Below are 22,161 nucleotides of genomic sequence, written 5' to 3' on the forward strand. Positions count from 1 at the left end.
TTCTATAAAACATCTTGCTTTTCAGTCAGATTCAACTTCCGGTTTCGGGGATGGTAAAAAAATGTCTATTCCACATAAATTAATCAGGTTTATCGGGTTAGCAGATTTGGATAGTCGATAAAAAAATAAACTTTTTTCAGTTTTAGTGGTATTCAGTTGTCGATCAGAAGGCACCTAAAAATTTAATTCGTGCTATGATCTCTCAAAGATGTCTTAACTGATTTTCAAATATTTTGAAACAAATGTAAACTGTACAGCTACTCAGGTGAATTTATCTGACTTCGGCCATACCGCTTTTAGAATTCCGGTTCCAGTATAAAATCGTTTCTCAAAGCTCAATCGTTTTCTCAAAAAAAAAAAGCCTAATCAAATTTCAGAAACTAAAATTCAAATTAAAACAATCTTATATACAAAAAATAATTAATTTTATCCACTTATGACTTCCTGTTCTCGAATTACATGATGATGAATTTTTAAAATTCAAACCGATATAGAAGATGACAATCCCGAGAAGCTTCAAAGTTGGACTCAAAACTGTTGTAATTTATTCGTCATATGGCCATACGAATCGGTTTGGGTTATGCTGGTTCCTGAATACCGGCTCTGGAAGTACCTTTAATTACCGTAAACTCTAGAGCGAAACTTACATATCATGGCATGTTTAATCGATTATCACACTTCTAGATTCAAATTCGATCCGATTTGCAGTTTCGACATTACAGAGTAATGAATGATTAAAATCTCAAATTGTCGCTTAAAACGACGGTCATTAAAATAATGTCATGAAAACATAAACACCGAAGAATATGCATGCAAAAAACACATGCGGATTGATAAAAATAGGTATCATCTCACTGCTAGGTGGATTAAGCACGTTTTTTCGACCCGTTTCGCGACCCCACGCATTTCGAAACAAACTAATGAAAACGAATAAACAACTGCACAAGTGGTTAGAGAAGAGTGTAAACAGCAGGACGCAACCCTAAAAATTGACAGATTCTGCATAAACATATTTGACTTAACAAACTGTGTATTTTTTCTATTAAAGTAAACTTCATAAATTTGTTTCAGTATTGATTTTAACGAATATTTAACGTTATTGTGTATTTAAGTCGTACCGTCACTATTATGTCACGACGAAGCTCTTCTTACGTGGATATGATTAGGTAAGCCTTCTAGCAGAATGTTTTTCTAACTTCTAGTAGAATGTTAAACAATTTTGCCGTTTCAATTAGGTCCGAAGGTTTTCAAAATATGTTGATAATGAAAAATTGAACCAGTCAGTAAGCTAACTAAATGAGCATTTAGCAGTATGCGATTGTCAATATTTCGATTTTATAATAATAGTATGAAAAATTTTCTTAAAATCAACTCCCTCAACAATCGCGGCGAGATTCCAATATTAAAGTTTTATCAAACGGAAAATTTAATTGAGATCTTGCATTCACAAAGATTCCCGCAACCCGCAGATAATTCATTGGCTGGAGAATAGATTGTTAAGAATAGAATCAGCCCACAAAGACCGAACAATACGTATCTCCCATGCATCGTTGGCCTTCCTTGATTAGTTATATACACTTCGCGTTTGTTTTTTTTTGTAAGCCATTTTAATAATCCCGTAGATCAAATTATCAATTTTTGAACTAAACAATAGAATAGTGTTTTTTTTGTAGGCGATTTTAAGAATTCTATCCCAGTTGTCAATGTGGTCATTGTCACATCTAAAATATTAATAATCAGTATTCTGCAAGAGCAAACTGACTATTGCGGGTGGATTTTCCGTGGATTATACTCTTCAATTTTACATAGTTGATATTCGTCATTATGTTTCATATTTTCTAACTGCAATGGATCTTTGCTGGAGCCTCTTGTGATTTCTGAGCTGTTTGTGCAGAACAACTCTATTGATGCCGATTCCTTCGAACTCACCGGGAATCAATTGTTCTTCACCTCCATCGCGATTGGCCTCAATCTCGTTATGGTGTTTTTCACTATGAAACAGAAACGTTAAGTGTGCTTTTCGTTTTTTTTTATTTCCATGGATTTCGTTAGTACTCACATAATAAATTTCATTCGATGATTTTCCACTATCATCAGACCAAGCATCGATCTCAACTTTGCACGTGATATCCGATATTTGTTCAATTTACCTTCTAGTCGCTCTACAGCGGATTGTTGTCTTCCACTATCTTGCAAACGGCTATCAAGTGGGGCTTCCTGGGTGGTCAGCCGATCTCCAATCTGTGCATGGTTTTTTTTTAAGAAGACGTTATATCGTAAATAGTTGCATACTAACCTCGTTACAATCGTTTTCAAATTGGCATCGATGTCTTCGAAAATTCTCGTTTTCATTCTGCAATTTGTTCACCTTTGAAGTCAATTGAGAAATTTCTTCGATCAATTTTTCATTCTCTTTCAACGCTTCTAGCTTTTTATTGAGCCTTTGAATCTCGTGTTCGCGTTGATCTCTCTCGGTGTACAGCCTGACCAGTTCGCCTCGAATATCAACCATAAAGGTCTCCAGTTCTTCGATCCGCTGATCCCGCAGTTTTAGTGCAGCGTGATCGCAAGAACATTGTTTGGGTAATGAGTTATCCGCTATTGGGATAAGCAATACTTGCATTTCGTTGTGAGAATTTGGTTCGTTAATTGTCGATTCTTTCTGACTGGTACTGACATGGCCGAAAGTTTCTTCGGCATTTCTTTCTTCTGCTGAAAATGTGTCACTTAAAATTGTTTCCCTCCGCACAAAGGTTTTCTGCCTGTCGAGGAGTTCACTTGGTACCAAGGAGGGTGGATTTTCATCTTCAATTTTCGGAAAACAATCAACTTCCCTCATCGGTTCGCAGTTTGAAATAAAGGACCTTTTTTTTCTCAAATAAGCTGGTATGTGTCCAAGCTCATGAATCGGTTCGATTGTAGTAGTAGACATTTTCTCCAGCAATACACTGGAGGACCAAGGGCGGCGCTGTGTCGTGGGAGTGGGCTGCCTACTGATGCTGTTATCACTACTTTTTGGTCGACCTGAACATTGCAACGTTTTCACCTACAATCGATTGTTATTCGAGCGAAAAGATTTCGTCGTACATTAAAATACCTGACGTGCTGAAACTGTTGAAATTGGTCGAGAAAGCTGTTGGCGGCCCTCTGGTACTTGATGCATGGGCTTTTTTGTATTCCATGATCCGATTTGAGATGGCACTGTTTTTTTGCGAAGCATGATTCAAAACTGCTACTACCGTTTGACAAGCGACATCAGGCCTACTTGGATGTGCGATGACTAGTAACCTACTGTCGTTTTCGCTTGAGAAAACTGAAACTGACCCATGGTAGTTTCATCAAACAAACACTCTACACGAAACTGAGTTGGGCTCGAATTTAGCAACGGAGGTGTGAGCAAACCCGATATAGGAATCAAGTTCGAAACTGGCTCTATTTACAGTTTAATTACATTGAAACTAGGTTCGAAACTGTCTTCAAACAAACGGTTTGATCAAATACAAATTATAATACGGAGTACTCCGACAAATTTTCAAGGACACATTTGGCATCGTGCGGTACATTGTCATGATACACTGTCAGAGTGACAATGTACTTTAACGAATTTTCCATACAACTAGCAACGCTGAAGGGTAGAAATCAATTCGTCATAGTTACTGTTTATTATGATGAAAAAGACGGAAACAGATTTGATTTCGAAGCGAATCGATAATCTGATGCCCCAAAAAGTGGAACATTTCACTAAGTTGTACCGACGACACGACCTGCCACTCGTCTATAAAAACTGTATCGCAAATTTAACTACCCCCCAGTAACTGGTAATGTCAAATCGAAAACGCTAGTAAAAATATTAAAACTGGCAGCACAAGATAATATATTATTGATTTTGAATAACAGTTACCATGGCTTTGGTTACTGCATATTGAAGGTTAGATGATAAACAAAATAAACTGCGGATCGGTTATTTAATTACGGATAATTTTTTAAGCATTTACCGACTGTAACGAGTAGAAGATCCTCTTCTCACGATAAGTAAAAACTACAGAAAAATAAATAGAACTAAAATGGATACAGTCAGGAATAGAAATGCGAATGAAATCAGTTTTTTTTTTTATTCAATATTATAATATAATTTTTAAGGCACACTGCTTAAGCTCTAAGATGCCAAGGGTATTTACTAATCTTAATTACGACTAACTTAAAACTAGAATAGTATCATTATGTAATGTAGCGGTAGCGGATTCTCGAGAAGCGATCGGTAGTGGCCGGTGAATTGAATGTTGCATGAGGGTCTTCCATATGCCGTTGGCGAAGATCCATGTTGGCCGCATCCTTCGGTCCGTGTGGGTCCGCGGGAAACACCCCCAGGCTACGAAGGCCCGGCGGGTGGCCCGCATGCTGGTTTTCGACTGGGGCGGCCTTCCGTGGACGATGATGGTGATGTTACGGAAGAGAATGAAAAAAAAAATAAATATTGTGGAAACGGGGTAAAAAGGGGATGTGGGAACAAAATGTTTGAAAACGATAAAGATCTAATTAGTTGCCATCGAGATGGTGAAGAGACAGGGAAGGGGTAACGAAAAAGTTAGTGACAAAAAAAGATCTTGTTAGTTCCAATGAAGATGGTGGACAGGGACGGGGATCGAGAGAATCAGGCGGATGTTAGTGTCGAACCTGTAGGTGGAGTTTATACTTTCTTAACGAGGGATAACACATTACACTTGTATATCAATGTGTTTAAGGTACTGGTATATGAAAAGCATATATAAACTATCCCGACTCGCCAACACATCCCGAACCGGAACCTCAGGCGGTCTACCTCGGGCCCTAAGGGATTCCAGTAACTTCGACCTGGCGTCACGATACTCTACGCACGACCACACGACATGCTCGATGTCCTGATAACCGTCGCCACAGGTGCAGAGACCGCTCTCCGCAAGCCCAACACGCCGGAGATGTGCGTTGAAAGTGTAGTGATTTGACATGAGCCGCGACATAACACGAATGAAATCGCGACTCACGTTCATCCCCCTGAACCAAGGTTTCGTCGATACCCTAGGGATAATGGAATGTAGCCATCGTCCCAGTTCGCCATTGCTCCATGAAGTTTGCCAACTTTCGAGAGTTTTCTGACGAGAGATACTGAAAAATTCATTGAAGCAGATTGGTCTTTCATAAATATCACCTTCTAATGCGCCCACCTTAGCCAATGAGTCTGCCTTTTCATTGCCTGGAATGGAACAATGCGAAGGGACCCAGACTAACGATATTAAATAAGACCGTTCAGATAAAGTTCGCAAGTGTTCCCGTATTTTCCCCAGGAAATATGGGGGATACTTTCCTGGCTTCATTGCCCGGAGAGCTTCTATTGAGCTTAGACTGTCCGTGACAATGTAGTAATGGTCTTTGGGCAAGGTTTCAATGATCTCAAGGGTGTACTGAATAGCAGCTAATTCTGCGACGTAAACTGAAGCCGGATCATTGAGTTTGTGAGAAGCGGTGATGTTTTGATTGAAGATGCCGAAGCCTGTGGACCTGTTGATGTTTGAACCGTCAGTGTAAAACACCTTTTCACAGTTGACTGTTCTAAATTTATTATAAAAAATATTTGGGGCCACTTGAGGGCGCACGTGATCCGGGATTCCACGAATTTCTTCTCTCATGGAAGTGTCGAAAAACACAGTAGAATCAGAAGTATCCAAGAAATGAGCACGATTGGAAACAAACGAAGAAGGTTTAATATTCTGAGCCATGTAATCAAAATACAAGGACATAAAACGGGTCTGAGAATTGAGCTCGACAAGCCTTTCGAAGTTTTCAATCACCATCGGATTCAAGATGTCGCATCGGATTAGCAATCGATATGAGAGATCCCAGAATCGGTTTTTCAACGGTAAGACGCCCGCGAGCACTTCGAGACTCATCGTATGAGTCGACTGCATGCAACCTAAGGCAATACGCAAACAACGATACTGAATTCTTTCCAGCTTGATGAAATGAGTGTTCGCCGCGGATCGGAAGCAAAAGCATCCGTATTCCATCACGGACAATATCGTTGTTTGGTATAACCTGATCAGGTCTCCTGGGTGGGCACCCCACCATGATCCGGTTATTGTACGAAGAAAATTGATTCTCTGTTGGCATTTTTGTTTCAGATACCTAATGTGACATCCCCAGGTGCCTTTGGAGTCGAACCAGACCCCGAGATATTTAAATGTGAAGACCTGAGCTATGGTTTCACCCCCTAGTTGAAGCTGTAATTGTGCTGGTTCTCGCTTCCTTGAAAATACAACCAGCTCAGTTTTCTCCGTAGAGAACTCGATACCCATTTGAAGAGCCCATGTCGACAAGTTGTCGAGGGTATCTTGCAATGGTCCTTGGAGATCGGCAGCTTTGGGTCCTATAATAGACACAACGCTGTCGTCGGCAAGTTGTCTTAGCGTGCAAGATGTGTTGATACATTCATCAATGTTGTTCACGTAAAAGTTGTATAAAAGGGGGCTTAAGCATGAGCCCTGAGGAAGACCCATGTAACTGAATCGTATTGTCGACAAATCACCATGCGCGAAATACATGTATTTCTCGGACAACAGATTATACAAAAAGTTATTCAAAATTGGTGAAAGACCATGCTGATGCAACTTCTCAGATAGGATGTTTATGGAAACTGAATCAAAAGCCCCCTTGATGTCTAGGAAAACTGACGCCATTTGTTCTTTACGAGCAAATGCCATTTGAATTTCGGTTGAGAGCAACGCAAGACAATCGTTCGTTCCTTTGCCCCTGCGGAAGCCGAATTGTGTATCTGAAAGTAAGCCATTAGTCTCGACCCAATTGTCTAGACGAAACAGAATCATTTTTTCGAACAATTTCCGGATACAGGAAAGCATAGCAATCGGCCGATACGAATTGTGATCGGAGGCTGGTTTCCCTGGTTTTTGAATGGCAATAACTCTTACTTGTCTCCAGTCATGTGGGACAATATTATCCTCAAGAAGCCTATTGAATAAATTCAATAAGCGCCTTTTGGCAGAGTCAGGCAAATTTTTCAACAAGTTGAATTTGATTTTGTCTAACCCCGGAGATTTATTGTTACACGATAAAAGCGCAAGTGAGAACTCGACCATCGAAAAAGGTGTTTCGTTTCTGTTTGATGAAGCGACGCGAATGATTGTCTGTTCCGGAACAGAGTCAGGACATACTTTTTTAGCGAAATCGAATATCCAGCGGTTAGAATATTCCTCGCTTTCGTTTGTGGTGTTTTTGTTGCGCATTCGTCGGGCTGTGTTCCAAAGAGTGCTCATTGATGTTTCTCTCGATAATCCGTCTACGAATCGACGCCAATAACCGCTTTTCTTCGCTTTAATCAAGCTTTTCATTTTAGCGTCTAATGCCGCGTAGTTTCTAAAATTATCAGGTGTTCCGTTTTTCCTAAACTCGACAAATGATGAAGTTCTCTCCGCGTTTAATTCTGAGCACTCTTTGTCCCACCACGGGTTGGGGGGACGGATGTTAGTTTTCGCGCCGGGTACACGTTTCGTCTGAGCTTGAGTCGCGGTGTCGAGAATCAAGCCAGCCAAAAACGTGTACTCTTCCTCCGGAGGAAGTTCTTGTGTTGTTTCTAGATTCTCAGATATCAAATTTGCGTAGCATTTCCAATCAATGTTTCGTGTGAGGTCATACGAAACATTGATTGTTTCCGATGGTCTTAATCCGGTGGCGATTGAAATTACGATAGGCAGATGATCGCTACCGTGGGGATCAGGGATTACCTTCCACGTGCAATCCAACCGTAGCGATGTCGAGCAAAGGGATAAGTCTAGCGCACTTGGTCTTGCTGGTGGTGCAGGAATTCGTGTCATTTCTCCCGTATTCAAGATTGTCATATTGAAGTTGTCGCAGATATCATGGATCATAGTTGATCTGTTATCGTCGTGAAGACAGCCCCATCCCGTACCGTGTGAGTTAAAGTCTCCTAAAACCAACGTCGGTGCGGGAAGAAGCTCTATGATATCATTGAGCCGCCGATGCCCAACCGAGGCTCTTGGGGGAATGTAGATGGAAGCAATGCAAAGGTCCTTGCCTTTGATTGTAACATGACATGCGACAACTTCAATACCTGGTATCGAGGGGAGGTTAATGCGATAGAAAGAATAGCACTTTTTGATCCCCAAAAGTACTCCTCCATAGGAATCATCTCGATCCAGACGAATAATGTTAAAATCGTGGAAGTTTAAGGGTATTTCAGAAGTTAGCCAAGTTTCGCACAATGCAAATGCGTCACATTTCAGATTATTTACTAGAAATTTGAAAGGATCTATTTTTGGGATGATACTTCTACAATTCCACTGTATAACAGTGATTGTATCCGTGACCTCGGTGGGTGTCTTAGCCATCGAAGGATACGATCGCTGAAAGAAGGGGCCATTTTGCAGTCAACTGCTTCAAGAATGTTTTAACTGTAGGAATAAAAGCCATTATCAGGCTTTTAAGAGGTTCAGAAATATTGAAAGTAGACATGATCCAGTCCACAATATCAGAGAATTTAACAAACCCAGTATTTGGTAAATTTTCTGACTGATCTTTAGGGACTTTCGGGGGTTTTGAAGTCCCAGGAAGTGATGGAAATTCTTGCTCGGAATTTAATTTTCCAAGGCCTGGAGCTTTTTTCTCTGGTTTTTTGCCATCACTACCAGTTGTTGTAATTTTTCGAAACCCATCAGAGGACATCTTCAAACCCTTACTAGGGAGCTTTTGAGAAGATTTATTTCTTCTCTTTCTAATTGATGAGCTATGAGGGACAGCCGAAGATGTACCTTCGAGGGGGTCATCATATTCGCTCTCGTCAGTTGACAAGTAAGCGTAAGGATTTTCGGTAGGTGGCGTAGCACATTTCAACATTTCCGCAAAAGAGCGTTTGGAATGTTGCTTGAGTGAACGCTTCATTTTATCCTTACGCAATTTGTACACGGGACAATCAGAGAGGTCATGCGGCCCCTCCTTACAGTAGAGACACTTTTCATTGTCTCCACTGCAGGAGTTATCCGCATGACTCCCTCCACACTTTATACACCGGGATTTATTGCAACAATGGGATGCTGTATGTCCCAATTGTTTGCAATTGGTGCAGTTCATGACCCGCGGCACAAAAAGACGAACAGGTAAACGGACTCGGTCCAGGAGGACGTAATTAGGCAAAGCCGAGCCAGCGAAAGTCACCCGATACGAGTCTGATGGGATATAGGACTTAGTCCCATCCTCAGCGGTCGATACTGAACGCAATTGCTTGCAGTCCAGTATCTTAACGTTCTTGAGTAGGGGGTTTTTAAAACCGCCTGCCCCATGCTTAAGAACGTCCTCGCAAGTCAGACTCGGATCGGTGATCACGCCGTCTATCTCGACTTCGCGAGCTGGTACGTATACGCGATACTCCCGCGTGAAATGCTCACTTTGAACGATCTCATTAGCCTGTTTTGCACTGGCTAACAAGACCCTAAGCTTGTCCGGGCGTACTTTCTCAATTTTTTGTACAGTATTGTATCGCGAGGACAGGTCTTCAGAAAGTCTTAGAAGGTTCAATTATTTACCGTTGGCTTTGGTCCGGATGTAAACCGCATATGGTCCGGCCGGGAGTGCAAGCCCATCGGGATAGCTTCTAATGCGAGATTTATTGCCATCAGAAGCATCCATTTGATCATCTAGGGGAAGGTCAGGCAATTCTGTGCCTTTTGTCATGGCACGGAAATGTGTCCGTGCGGGTAAATATTAGGGGGCAATAAAAATCTAATGGTACTGAACAACAGGGAAAAAGAAAAAAAAATACTTAGCTTTAGCTCTCGAAGGGTGATCGGCCGACAAGGCCCGGTCCTAGGCAACCGGTGAATATTCCAGTTCAATAAAGTGCAAAAAACCTCTTTGAGGAAAAAGCACTTTGTTTTTAGTCTCTCACTACACTGTCCAATGAAACGTTTCTCTTTTTATCACTATAAATATTTATCACTGTTTCTAATGTATATATGTAAACGATATACGCGCAGCGCCCAGCTGGCGCTGGCTAACGGTACCACACGCAGTGCTGCTTTACACAAGCTCACAGTCGGCCTTGAGAACGGATTAATTAGAACTATCACTCGACCGCACTGATGCAGACAATAGAATACGGAATGACCTTGATAACGGAATAAAACAATTCACCACGCGATTGGAGAAAGCAGAATTTACGTCCGATCGATCCGATAGTCACGGCACGAATCGAATGAAATCAGTTGTTTTAGATTGTTACTATATCAGTTATTGAAGTCTTTTATAAAGCGGTTTCTACTGTTTGCCAAAGTGAAGTAAGTATTTCATATCTCAATTTTTTTTTCCAATAACTGAAATTCGTTGCGGCCAGGTCTAACATTTCGACCGTAGTGGACATTATGACGCATAACCCACTGCTGAGTTGGAACAGTTGTGTTATGACAGCTCGGCGCAAACCGATGAGGAAGACAGGGATATGACCTACAACGAGTTGAGTGTGGCCAGGCGACAGCGGAGTGCGCTGCGGTTCCTACATAATGTTCGACAAAATGATTTCTCTGTTTGAAAAGATTTCTCCAGTAATCCTCGAGTGGTGACCGACAAGGTGAAATACTACGCAATCAGCCGACACGAGGCGATTCTAACACCGGTATTTCACGCCAAAAATCAACAACCCAGAAGATGGAGTTTCTTGTACTGGGCTAACAGTTCAAGTGTATTAATGAATAGCTGGAAGCATTTAATTCGTCGGGAAACGATAAAACGACAGGTCTGGTTCATTGACCATAGGAAGTGTCTATCATCCATTTCAATTGGAACGGATCGCTGAATGAGTCCTCGCGCTACGATGGATTGAGTTGTATTCGGAATATCGCCAGCGAGACTACTCTTATGGTAATTGTTTCAATACATCAACGAGAGCGAGAAATACTGCATCTTATGGCGTTTTCGTTTTTAAATTGCTCTACACCGGTGCAGTGCTACACTGAGGCATGAATAAACGAACAAAAATGACAAAAACATAAACAGTAACCATTGACTACAATACATGATTCCATTGCACAGAGCTACACCAAACTTTTGATAAGTGCTACACCAGTGGTATCGGTGCAGAAAAAGTGTAGCACTGGCGTAGTGCAATTGGTAAAAACGAACGGTTTCAGTGCAGCTTTCGCTACACCAGTGTAGTGCAATTTAAAAACGAAAACGACATTAGTCAGTTTACCGTTATCGGAGGAAATTTTTGTTTTTGGTTAGTGAACTAGTGAATTGTCTTCGATAGAGGAATCTACAGAAAAAGTCTTGTGTGCAGGGTTACATCGATATAGATAAAACTACGGAAGAGTGGCATATTATATTGGGCGCAGAAAGTTGGGTGAGCATTGGCCATGAATCTCAACATCACGCGAACAATTATGTATATCTCTATCTGATTACTTTTGTTATATTTGAAATTAATGCATATTTATGATGTTCAAAGGTTGTTTCATTTCAATCGAGTTCAATCCAATGCAGTTCTGCTTCGTTATCAAAAATAATCCGTCGTTTGTATAAAATTTAACACAAATGGAACGACGATTCCACTGCTTCCTCAAAATGTTTGTTTATTTATGTTGAGACTCCTTGGTAACTAGTTCGTAGCAACTTAAACAGTGTTGCTCGAGAAGATTATTTTTATCATTAACAAGGGGTCTCCATATTTTTGGTAACTGGCGGTAAATCGTTAACGGACAATATTAATGCTGATTTTCCTTCGGAGTGCCTGGTCGTGTCGTCGGTTGTACCCTGCAGGGAGTGCGATACAACAGTGTGACGGGCCACATTCTCAACGGTTCAGTTTGAACTCGTCATTTCGGATTAATAAAATCTCGTGATGTATCTATGGTGAGTATTTCAGAAATACAAGAGCATTGAACTTCGCTTATAATTCATTGGAAACTTTTTGTATGCAGTTTCAGTCACCTAGAAGGTTCTAATTAATTTAACGCAAGAATCGCGATCGTGCAAAGCGTGATTTGATGGAATCGTCTCTACCGGCGTCCGCAATGAAGGAGACTTGCACACTTCAGCCACTGGAGTCGATTCCCGTTGAGATCATCTGCCAGCGTCAGCCAAATGCGGACCGCGTACCCAATATTATAATTTCTATTAGTGATAATACGAAGTGACTTACCAGGGCTGTTTTGTGTACTCTAAGCTCATCAATTTTGACGACCTAAGTGATATACTTATCATCATTTTTTCATTCATACTCAATTGCATTTATATTATTGTTCAGTAGGAATCACACGATCGTCAACACATTAAATTTTCATACTCGACCCTTCTTTTGAAATGCTACTTTTAAGACGAAATCAAAATATACGTTATTTGTCTCGTAATCGAGTTTGAACATCATGAAATATGAAATAAACCGATTTTATAAAAACATGAAAATGGATTTATTTGCAATTGGGGTCGCCTTCGACGGGCAACAATCTTGAACTTTACCGAAACGAGAGAATGGTATTTTTGCGATCAGTGAATGGATTTCAGCCGGACCATTCTTGTTCTCGCGACCCATGCTGGTCAAGATAACGGTAAGATTTGAATTTTCTTCGGCCCTAGCTCAAGCTAAGCTTTTAGTCATCGCATCCATTATTTGTATTTGCTTATAGTATGTTCACATTAACGCTGATATCAAGTGATATACCGATATACTTGATATCCGATGATATCATGTGCGATATCACTTGATATCCCATACAATTTGATGTAAACGCATATCACCATTTTGGCATAATATTCGGGAAAAAATTTCAGTTAAATATCGCTTCGCCGTTCGTCTTCGACATATTTTTTCGCTGCGATCAAAACTAAGTTTTAAGTATGTAAAATAACAATTCATTGATTGTTGCAGTTTAATAGAGCAACGATAAACAAACAAGTTTGTTTTGCACCGTAGCAACTAGCATAAAGCGTTGCCAGAAACGATCTCCTTTCACATTTTCACACTATCGCAACGAAAGGGAGATATTTGCTAGGCTTACTTGTTCATGCTGTGAACCAAACATTGGCGATTCGTTTATATGGGACTTAGGGGTATTATTATTTGTTGTTGGTTTGACAACAGTTAAAGTGGAAACTGGGTTACGTTTGACATCAAGCGAAAACGACGTATGTAAGACCGAGAAACGCTCTGATAAAGCAGAAGTGGAACTAGTAATGAACAACGATGTTATATGACAGAGATTAAAAATTCTGTTTGTAAAGTTAGTTCTACACAATATTAGTTTATTACTGTATTTTACATTATACGGTGATATTATTGTCAACTAGGAACCATGCCAAAGTAGGCAAACATTTTGTGATTGAACCAATCTAAATATACAAACATGTTCCAATTATAAATTTCCCTTTCATACATCTAAGCTGGAATTCGCTTGAGAGGGTTCGGATGTTTTGTTAAATGATTTCAGTATAGCGAGCACTGTTATGATAATAAAAACTGCTAAATGTATAATTATTATATACGACAGTGAAACGTAGTAGCCTTTGGGAGTCAACCTGCGGAGGAACAAAGTTATGTATGACGTTAATACGAATATATGGTGTCAAGACTTGGTTGAAATAAACTAAATTACTTACATCAGGATACTATCTGTTGAGAGGATGTATACTCCTTTCTTGTGTTCAGCTTGAATCTGATCTAGCAGAGTGAGAATGGTCACCTCGCTTTGCTCGATGTGCAGCTGTATCCATCCCAAATAGGTTTGTATCATGCGTAAAACTTCTGTTTCGTCCCAAATGTTGCCAATTAATTCTGAATCGAATGTCCAGTCTGCCTTCGCTAGTCCGTGTAGTTTCTATTAGAAAGTGAAAACAAGACAGCTAATTTACTACAGAGTTTAATTTTCGCGGTAGTCCAAGCTGGCTAAAATCACTTTTACATAGATTTTTTATCCTAATATAATTCTAATAGAGTAACAACGATTTGAATTTAATAAAACATGTTCCTCTTATTTTTTAAATATCATATTAGGTATTTCGTCATGAATTTCACCCTCAATAGCACCACGTTTGGCTCAAATATCGGCTCTTTCATTGCCTGGAATGGAGCAATGAGCCGGGACCCAAATTATTGTGATTTGATATTTATTATTATTTAAAATGTCGTTCAGGTATTGTTTTATATTGCCCAAGAAAAACGGTTCATTTCTGCCAGCAACGTTTGAGCGAATAGCTTCAATTGCACTCAGACTATCTGTGAAGAGAAAATAATGGTTTGGAGATAATGTGACGATTACACTCAAACTATAATGAACTGCTGCTAATTTTGCTATATAAACAGATGCTGGTTCTTGAAGCCTAAATGAAGCCGAAACATTATTGTAGAATATACCAAACCCAGTAGCCTCTTCAATTCGTCAATATGCCTGAACTTACTTGTAAATATTTTTGGGATTTCCATCGAGCGTAGGTGTTTCAGGATTCCACGCACATCGCACTGTATGGATGTGTCGAAAAATAAAGTTGAGTCAGGGACATTTAGGAGGCTGTCACGGATAGGAATATATCTTGAAGGGTCGATTTCCTGTGACATATGGTTAAAAAATACTGTCATGAATCTTGTTTGAGATTGAAGCTCAACTAGCCTTTCGAAGTTATTAAAAACCAGGGGATTCAGTGCCACATATCTTATTAGCAGTCGTGATGACTTAGCAGATTCAATGGAAGAGCTCCCGTCAGAACTTCAAGACTCATTGTATGTGTCGAATGCATGCATCCTAAGGCAATTCGCAAACAACGATACTGAATTCGCTCCAGTTTGATAATATGAGAGTTTGCAGCGGAACGGCATTTCTTTATCAGATATTTAATGTGTCCTCCCCACGTGCATTTGGAATCGAACCACACCCCGAGGTATTAAAAAGTTGAAACCTTCGCGATCATTCTTCCCATCATATGGAGCTGAGGCTGCGCGGGATCATGCTTTCTTGAAAAGACAACTATCTCTGTTTTCTCCGCAAAGAATTCGATACCCAGATGAACAGCCTAAACGGACAAAATATCTAAGGTATCTTGCAATGGTTTTTGCAGTTCAACAGCTTTGGGTCCAGTAACTGAAATCACGCCATCATCTGCCAATTGTCTTAGTGTTCAGGGGGTTACTAGACAGCTGTCAATGTCATTCACGTAAAAATTATAGAGGAGCGGACTGTGACATGAGCCTTCCGGGAGACCCATGTAGCTAATTCTGAATGATGCTAAGTCGCCATATGAAAAGTGCATGTGCTTTTCTGAAAAAAAGTTGTGCAAATAATTATTTATAACCACTGGAAGTCCATGTTGGTGGAGTTTGCCTGAAAGAATATCAATGGAAACTGAATCAAATGCTCTTTCAATGTCCAAAAATACAGATGCCATTTTTTGTTTTTGAGCGAAGGTAATTTGGATGTCGGACGAAAATAATGCAAGGCAATCATTCGTTCCTTTATTTCTACGGAAGCCAAACTGATTATCTGACAACAAGTCGTTTGTCTCGACCCAAGTGTCGAACGGACTACATGGCAATGGGTCTATATGAGTTGTGATTGGTAGCTGGTTTCCTCGGTTTTTGAATGGCGATAACTTTCAGTTGCCTCCAGTCAGGTGGAACAAGATTTTGCTCAAGAAACTTGTTGAACAATTCCAACAAACGTCTTTTTGCGAGGTCGGGCAGATTCTTCACCAAGCTGAATTTATTTCTGTCCAACCCAGGAGCGTTATTGTTACAAGACATGAGTGCTATGGAAAATTCCATCATTGAAAAGGGGCTATTAATGGAACCATTATTTGGAAAAGACTTCCAAATAATGCTTTGCGTAGGAACAGAATGTGGACAAACTTTCCTCGCAAAATCAAATATCCATCGGTTCGAGTATTCCTCACTCTCATTTCCCACGTTATGATTCCAAATTCTTCAAGCGGGGAAACTCTTGCATTGAATTTAAGACACTTGAGATACTACTTTGGTATTTAATCCAGGCAATAGTTTTTGTCAAATCATATGGAATATTAGCTGCACTAGAAATGCAATTGACACGATGATTGGTAAATGATCGCTACCGTGTAAATCGGGAAATATTTTCCAGGAGCAATTTAGTCGAATTGAAGTCGAGCAAAGAGATAAATCTAATGCACCTAGACGTGCAGGAGGTCTTGGGATCCGTGTCATTCAACCCATATTTAATACTGTCATGTTAAAATTATCATCATTTAAAAAGGAACCCCACATAATTCCGTGCGAATTGAAATCTCCCAGAATCAATCGTCGAGCAGGGAGGGCTTGAACCATTTCATATAGCTGTCGCTGTCCAACTTGTGCTCTTTGGGGAAAATAAACCGAAGCAATACAAATGTCTTTTCCATTAATGTTTATTGGACAAGCAACAACTTCTACACTAGATGTCGAAGCAATGATTAATCTAAACAAAATGAATAGCATTTCTTATAATTTTATAAAAAATCGAATCGTAGAATCGATTAATGATAGTTTGAAGATCCACGAAATTCACTATCGTTTGCTCCAATTTCTCTTTTTTCTAACTTTACTTCGAAGACTCTGAAAAAAAAATGAATTCGACTAATCGGAAGTTCGATAAATGGGTTGTTTCTAATATGATAGACCGTACTGTATTCTGTTTTACCCAAGTTAACTTCCATGAAATTACAGAAAAAAGTTCTACTGATCGGTGTTTGGACCAATTATGGTCAAACAAGACAGCTCTATATTTCGCATATAACCTCAAAGATTAGTTGACAGATAGTAGTTTCTATGATCGCATGAATCGTGCTTCATCGTTTTACCCCAATTTTCTCACAAACATATTTTATGTTCAATTCAAATTTACAATTCCGAAGCAGATCCTATTTGACCTATCAATCTTGGTCTATATTACCTAGAAAACTTCAATGGTCCAAACACACACAATGGGAATGACAGTACTAGCCCGTTTACCCCCTTTATCTCAATTTTAAGTTGTATCTCTTGTCATAAGTTGTTGTATCCCTGGGTGAACTTTCTTTCGCATTCCGATAGGAGGCTAATTGCGGTTGATTCAAATCGATTGATAATACGAAAAACGACTTAAAAATAAGATAACAAATAGATTCAGGGACCGCACGAATCTTGTTATACCGTTTTACCCCAATTTATTTTATGAGTCGTATTTATAATGTTTACCAAGATTCTGCTTCTACGTAGAGCATTATTCGAGGATTTTCTCAAAATAATGGTTTCATTGAAAGCCCCTTTTCTATGATGGAATTTTCTATAGCATTCTTGTCTTGCAACAATAACGTTCCTGGGTTGAACAGAAATCAATTCAACTTGGCGAAGTATCTGCTCGACCTCGCAAAAATACGTTTGTTGGAATTGTTCAACAAGTTTCTTGAGCAAAACATTTTTTCACCTGACTGGATGCAAGTGAAGGTTATCGCCATTCGAAAGCCGGGGAAACCAGCTTCCAATCACAACTCATACAGACTCATTGCCATGTTGTTCTGCGTCAATAAAATTTCCGAAAAAAAAATTCTTCGACGTCTCGACACTTGGGTCGAGACGAACGGCTTGTTATCATATGCTATGTATATCAAAAGACTTAGTTAAATAATAAATTGGGGGTTAAACGGTATAGCCAGATTCGTGCGGTCATTGAATCTATTTGTACTTTACTTTTTAGGGCTTTCTTCGTAATATCGATTTTCATCAAACGCAGCAAGCCTCCTTTCGGAATGCGAAAAAAAATTAATCGATGATACGATTTACGAAATAGATAGAGGTAAAACGGGTTAAATAGGCTACTACTGTCACTCCCATTGTATTTAATTGGATTACAGATGTTTTGTACGTAATATGAACCAATATTGAGAGATCGGATTGGATCTGATTTTGGATTGTAGATCACATTTCAACTGAATATTATAACTAGAAAAGAAATGGGGTAAAACGGTACAACGAGTGTGCTGCTGTCATTAAAAGTATATACAATCGATTTGTTAGACTTTTTTTACATCAGTAACACTCCATTAGGTCTTCTGCGAGTACTTTATGTTATATAGTTGTTTATGTTATATAGTTAAGCACAAAAAAGGATCTTGGGGTAATATAAACATAATAGCGTTTCGTGCGTCATCCTTCTAAACGCGTGGAATCGATTTAACTGACCATTTTACACCAAACAAGTTTTGGCATGATGTTTCGACATTTCCACTGCAGGACAGTGATTGAATCATTTGCGGCGAATGATAAATTATCTATCAAATGATACAAACCCTGAGAGAATTGGCCATTGAGCTGATAATTGCTTCAGAATAGCCATTGGAAGGAATGCCGTTATGAGGATCTTAACGGAAGAGTTCTTGTGTTATTTCGAATAAGGAGTGTATCGAAAATATCAAAGCTATCCATAAATTTTTCTTTCAAATTATGATAAAAAACGATATTTTATTCAAACTAAAAATTGATCCGTTATTGTACGAGGTTAAACTTGAGCATAATGAAAACCGAATGAAATTTAAGTTATTCCTTCAAGAATTTTAGAACTTTTGATCGAACGCTCTTCATCAAGTTCCGGACAAGTGTTGCATCGCATTTTTTTTACGCTTGAGACCAAATTTTTTTTGAACTCCTGCATGTTCCCAGCTGCCTTACCAGTCTTCTTGAAGACCCTCTTCACGATTGCCCAGTAACGTTCGATGGGTCGAAGCTGAGGGCAATTTGTTGGATTGATATTTTTCTCAATTAAATTTATACCCTTTTCCGCAAGCCAATTGAGAGTGGTTTTGGCATAGTGAGCCGACGCTAAATTCTGCTAAAACAGTGCAGGTGTACTATGCTTCTTTTATAAAGGTAGAAATCGTTTCTGGAGACACTCAGATCGATAGATTTCAGCATTTATAATTCAGGTAGTGTAAAGAATGGTTGACTTCAAACCACAGGAACAAATTGCTTGCCATTCCAGTATCTTTCGACCGAGTTTCTCCTTTTGAATCGACCTGTCCGCATCGCTCACATCCTCCCCAACAACGACAGTTAAGCATTGTGGACCTGAAAGGATTTTGAGTCCTCCTTTACATAAGTCCCATCGTCCCTCAAAACGCATGCATCCGGACACTGCAAAAGACGAAACATACGAAAGCTAACAGCCAAACACTCAGCATGCTGTGATCTGAACATAAAAAAACATCACAAATACATGCGTACAACACGAATGTATGTGGATAGCTTATTTTCGATACACTCCTTAATGTGACGGTCGTACATTCTTTTGTATTTTCTTCAACGGCATCATTCAAAACATGTTTCATTTCTATATTATGAACAAATTCTGTATTATTAACAGATTATATACAAGTTGAGCGCATAATGCAAGTTATTCAAAAATTCATCCTTGAATTCAGCACCATAGTTTCAATATAATTTTGTTTTTAAAATAAATCTTTATGAACACTACACAGTTACAGTGATTCGGAATCGTACATACCGCAGTCTTAGATGTTTCATCTAAATCTTCACTGCTAGTGACGAGTGCCGCAAACCAAACAATGAATAGACATTGAAAATATATCCCATAGCTCATACGGTTCATATCACCGGAACGATCGAAACGATACTAATGAGACAAGTGTCAAGCTAAATTTTCGAATAAGTTTCAACGGAAACCTTGTCTCCAGCTAAGTAAATTATTATTCGATTAAACAAACAACTTGAATTGGTTCGTCATCTAAGAGAGTGCGGGAAGTTTAGCTTGCAGCTGTTTATCAGTTTTCGTAGATGGTTCTGTACGTTTCTTTGGTTATTTATTTGTTTTTTTCTTGTGCTTAAAGTTGCGGTTAAAAACTATTCCCGATGATCATCGAAGATGGTAGAAAATTTTTATCGCATTTGCCGAATAATCAAATCATATTTTGATATTTGATTTTATTTTTATTTATTGTTATGATCTCTTCGACAGATTTCGTTCGATGATACTGCAAATTGCAAAGTATTGAGTTGCCTGATGACATGCAAATGATTTTATGTTGAAAATCACTTATAGGAAAGTTGGAGGGTAAGATGCAACTAGAATCAATTCAGGAACGAAAAGTCCGCGCAGAGGTCGCAAAAGTTCAAACACGACTCATTGTGATTAATTATGAGCAAAATTGATGACGTTCCTAAAAGTTTCATGTCCATGCAACGTGACTCCATTATGCACTTTGGTATATCTATCTGGACGTTTCAATTTGTTTTGGATAACTGTTGGAATTACTCATCGTGCGGGTAATTTTTATCCTCACTTACCTGAATGTCAGTTTTAGGCATACGTCGGTTTAACATGCATGTTAGCGATTAGACTCACTCATGGAATCGGAAATTTGAAAAAAAAAGAAAGCATCCGAAATCCGTGTGCAATTTCACCAGTAATTTTGCTGCAATGCCTAATAACATGTTGCATGTTGGTGGAATTGCGCGCACCACGCGGACATCGGCCAAATTGCATGTTTCTCCGCAAATGGAGTTCTTTTTCTTGTACTCAGACTTGTAAATACACTGCCAAATCATAATTTTTCATTTTCACCGGGTGCCTTTTCATAAATTCTTCTACCCTCTGATAACTTCGGTTTCGGAATGACCATATGTAGTAGTTTGCAATGTGGTCTTCAGTAATCAAGTCATTATTTCTGAACAACTGGAATTATTTCTCGGGTAAAAGGAACGCAACTGTGCCAGAAAGAAAAACATAACTCCATGGGGGGTTGTTTGGTGGTAAATTTGTGCTTTGTGTTCATTGAGACATCCTCGATCTTCTGGTTGGGAAATCGGTCTACTGTGCGGGCATCGTCGCCTGGATTGATGGGGAAAAGTTTCGCATCAGAACGTACGATAATTGTACTCTTGTTTTCCGTGTTGTGGAATGTAGTCTAAGTCTGGTATCTGGTAGGTCTGTTCGTGGATTATGCGATTAGTTTATCCTACTCGTCTAGAAAACGCCAAGCTGCTCCTCAATTGGAAGCCTTAATGTGCAACATAATCATGTCGTATAATGTTTTCTGATGTGTCTATAATTTAACATTTCCAATGGACTTCTACTGCACATGCACAGAGTTCCTACATTAGAACCATGATTGCGTAACACGATCATCAACAACGAAACTTATCACAGCATGCTTTGCTAACGGAAGGCCACCGACTCAATCGAGCTGCAATCCCTAACCATATTATTAGAGCCATGATGAAATATAAATATTTCATCAATAGAAAAAAAAACTTCCCTAAAAATGCTTGAAGAAGCGATTGTTACCATTTCTACGCAGCCATGACTCTCACTCGCCATTCTGGGCTGTTTGGCATCTTGTCACTACGCCGAAGATGTTATGGAATGGAGTCCATGTTGTACCAAAAGCAACGGATCCACCTCACTGTCCGCTGCTGCGACCTATCGAGCGGTATTGTGTTCTCGTGAAGCGTTACAAGTTACAACAATAGAAAAATTTCGAAAATCGTTAACAAAAGTAGCTCGATAGCAGATAAATCTAAATAAATCTAGAGTAAACTCAGAAGTTCGTAGGCTATATGAAGAGCCAAATAAGCTAATTGTAATTAGTATTACGATGACTAATAATGCACAATTAAATGAATAAAAAATGCATCTTGGATTGGACTAATAGAAAATTAGGAATAAGGAATAAGGAATAAGGAATAAGGAATAAGGAATAAGGAATAAGGAATAAGGAATAAGGAATAAGGAATAAGGAATAAGGAATAAGGAATAAGGAATAAGGAATAAGGAATAAGGAATAAGGAATAAGGAATAAGGAATAAGGAATAAGGAATAAGGAATAAGGAATAAGGAATAAGGAATAAGGAATAAGGAATAAGGAATAAGGAATAAGGAATAAGGAATAAGGAATAAGGAATAAGGAATAAGGAATAAGGAATAAGGAATAAGGAATAAGGAATAAGGAATAAGGAATAAGGAATAAGGAATAAGGAATAAGGAATAAGGAATAAGGAATAAGGAATAAGGAATAAGGAATAAGGAATAAGGAATAAGGAATAAGGAATAAGGAATAAGGAATAAGGAATAAGGAATAAGGAATAAGGAATAAGGAATAAGGAATAAGGAATAAGGA

The 22,161-nt window shown here is 39.1% G+C and overlaps 3 protein-coding genes across 4 annotated transcripts in view; 1 reads left to right on the top strand and 2 right to left on the bottom strand.

Moving 5' to 3' along the window:
* LOC131430611 (histone acetyltransferase KAT7) overlaps positions 1 to 22,161 on the top strand; it is a 248,692-nt gene that overhangs the window by 222,124 nt on the left and 4,407 nt on the right. The window lies entirely within an intron of this gene.
* On the bottom strand, positions 1,611 to 3,269 carry LOC131430612 (uncharacterized). 2 transcript variants are annotated; one of them, XM_058595716.1, is made up of 4 exons: positions 3,098 to 3,269; positions 2,297 to 3,024; positions 2,060 to 2,241; positions 1,611 to 1,991 (listed from the first exon to the last, which is right to left on the bottom strand). In XM_058595716.1, exons 1-4 carry the CDS (start codon positions 3,180 to 3,182, stop codon positions 1,823 to 1,825), a joined length of 1,164 nt encoding a protein of 387 aa, XP_058451699.1. In that variant the 5' UTR covers positions 3,183 to 3,269; the 3' UTR covers positions 1,611 to 1,822. The 2 variants fall into 2 exon arrangements, with proteins under 2 accessions (XP_058451699.1, XP_058451698.1); XM_058595715.1 differs by having other exon boundaries at positions 2,297 to 3,046.
* On the bottom strand, positions 13,285 to 19,643 carry LOC131430613 (uncharacterized). Its single transcript, XM_058595718.1, has 3 exons — positions 19,530 to 19,643; positions 13,651 to 13,868; positions 13,285 to 13,569 (listed from the first exon to the last, which is right to left on the bottom strand). Exons 1-3 carry the CDS (start codon positions 19,632 to 19,634, stop codon positions 13,422 to 13,424), a joined length of 471 nt encoding a protein of 156 aa, XP_058451701.1. The 5' UTR covers positions 19,635 to 19,643; the 3' UTR covers positions 13,285 to 13,421.

Source organism: Malaya genurostris, chromosome 2 (genome assembly GCF_030247185.1).
Source record: "Malaya genurostris strain Urasoe2022 chromosome 2, Malgen_1.1, whole genome shotgun sequence".
In the NCBI taxonomy this organism is placed as follows: Eukaryota; Metazoa; Arthropoda; class Insecta; order Diptera; family Culicidae; genus Malaya; species Malaya genurostris.

Excerpts from the sequence above, each read along its gene's own strand:
- LOC131430612 (XM_058595715.1), bottom strand. The coding sequence starts at position 3,220 with ATGCTTCGCAAAAAAACAGTGCCATCTCAAATCGGATCATGGAATACA. Across the intron at positions 3,047-3,097 it reads CAACAGTTTCAGCACGTCAG|GTGAAAACGTTGCAATGTTC; the intron begins GTATTTTAATGT and ends AATCGATTGTAG. Across the intron at positions 1,992-2,059 it reads CATCGAATGAAATTTATTAT|TGAAAAACACCATAACGAGA; the intron begins GTGAGTACTAAC and ends TCTGTTTCATAG.
- LOC131430613 (XM_058595718.1), bottom strand. The coding sequence starts at position 19,634 with ATGAACCGTATGAGCTATGGGATATATTTTCAATGTCTATTCATTGTT. Across the intron at positions 13,869-19,529 it reads ATGAAACATCTAAGACTGCG|AAACTACACGGACTAGCGAA; the intron begins GTATGTACGATT and ends ACTTTCTAATAG. Across the intron at positions 13,570-13,650 it reads TCAACAGATAGTATCCTGAT|GTTGACTCCCAAAGGCTACT; the intron begins GTAAGTAATTTA and ends GTTCCTCCGCAG.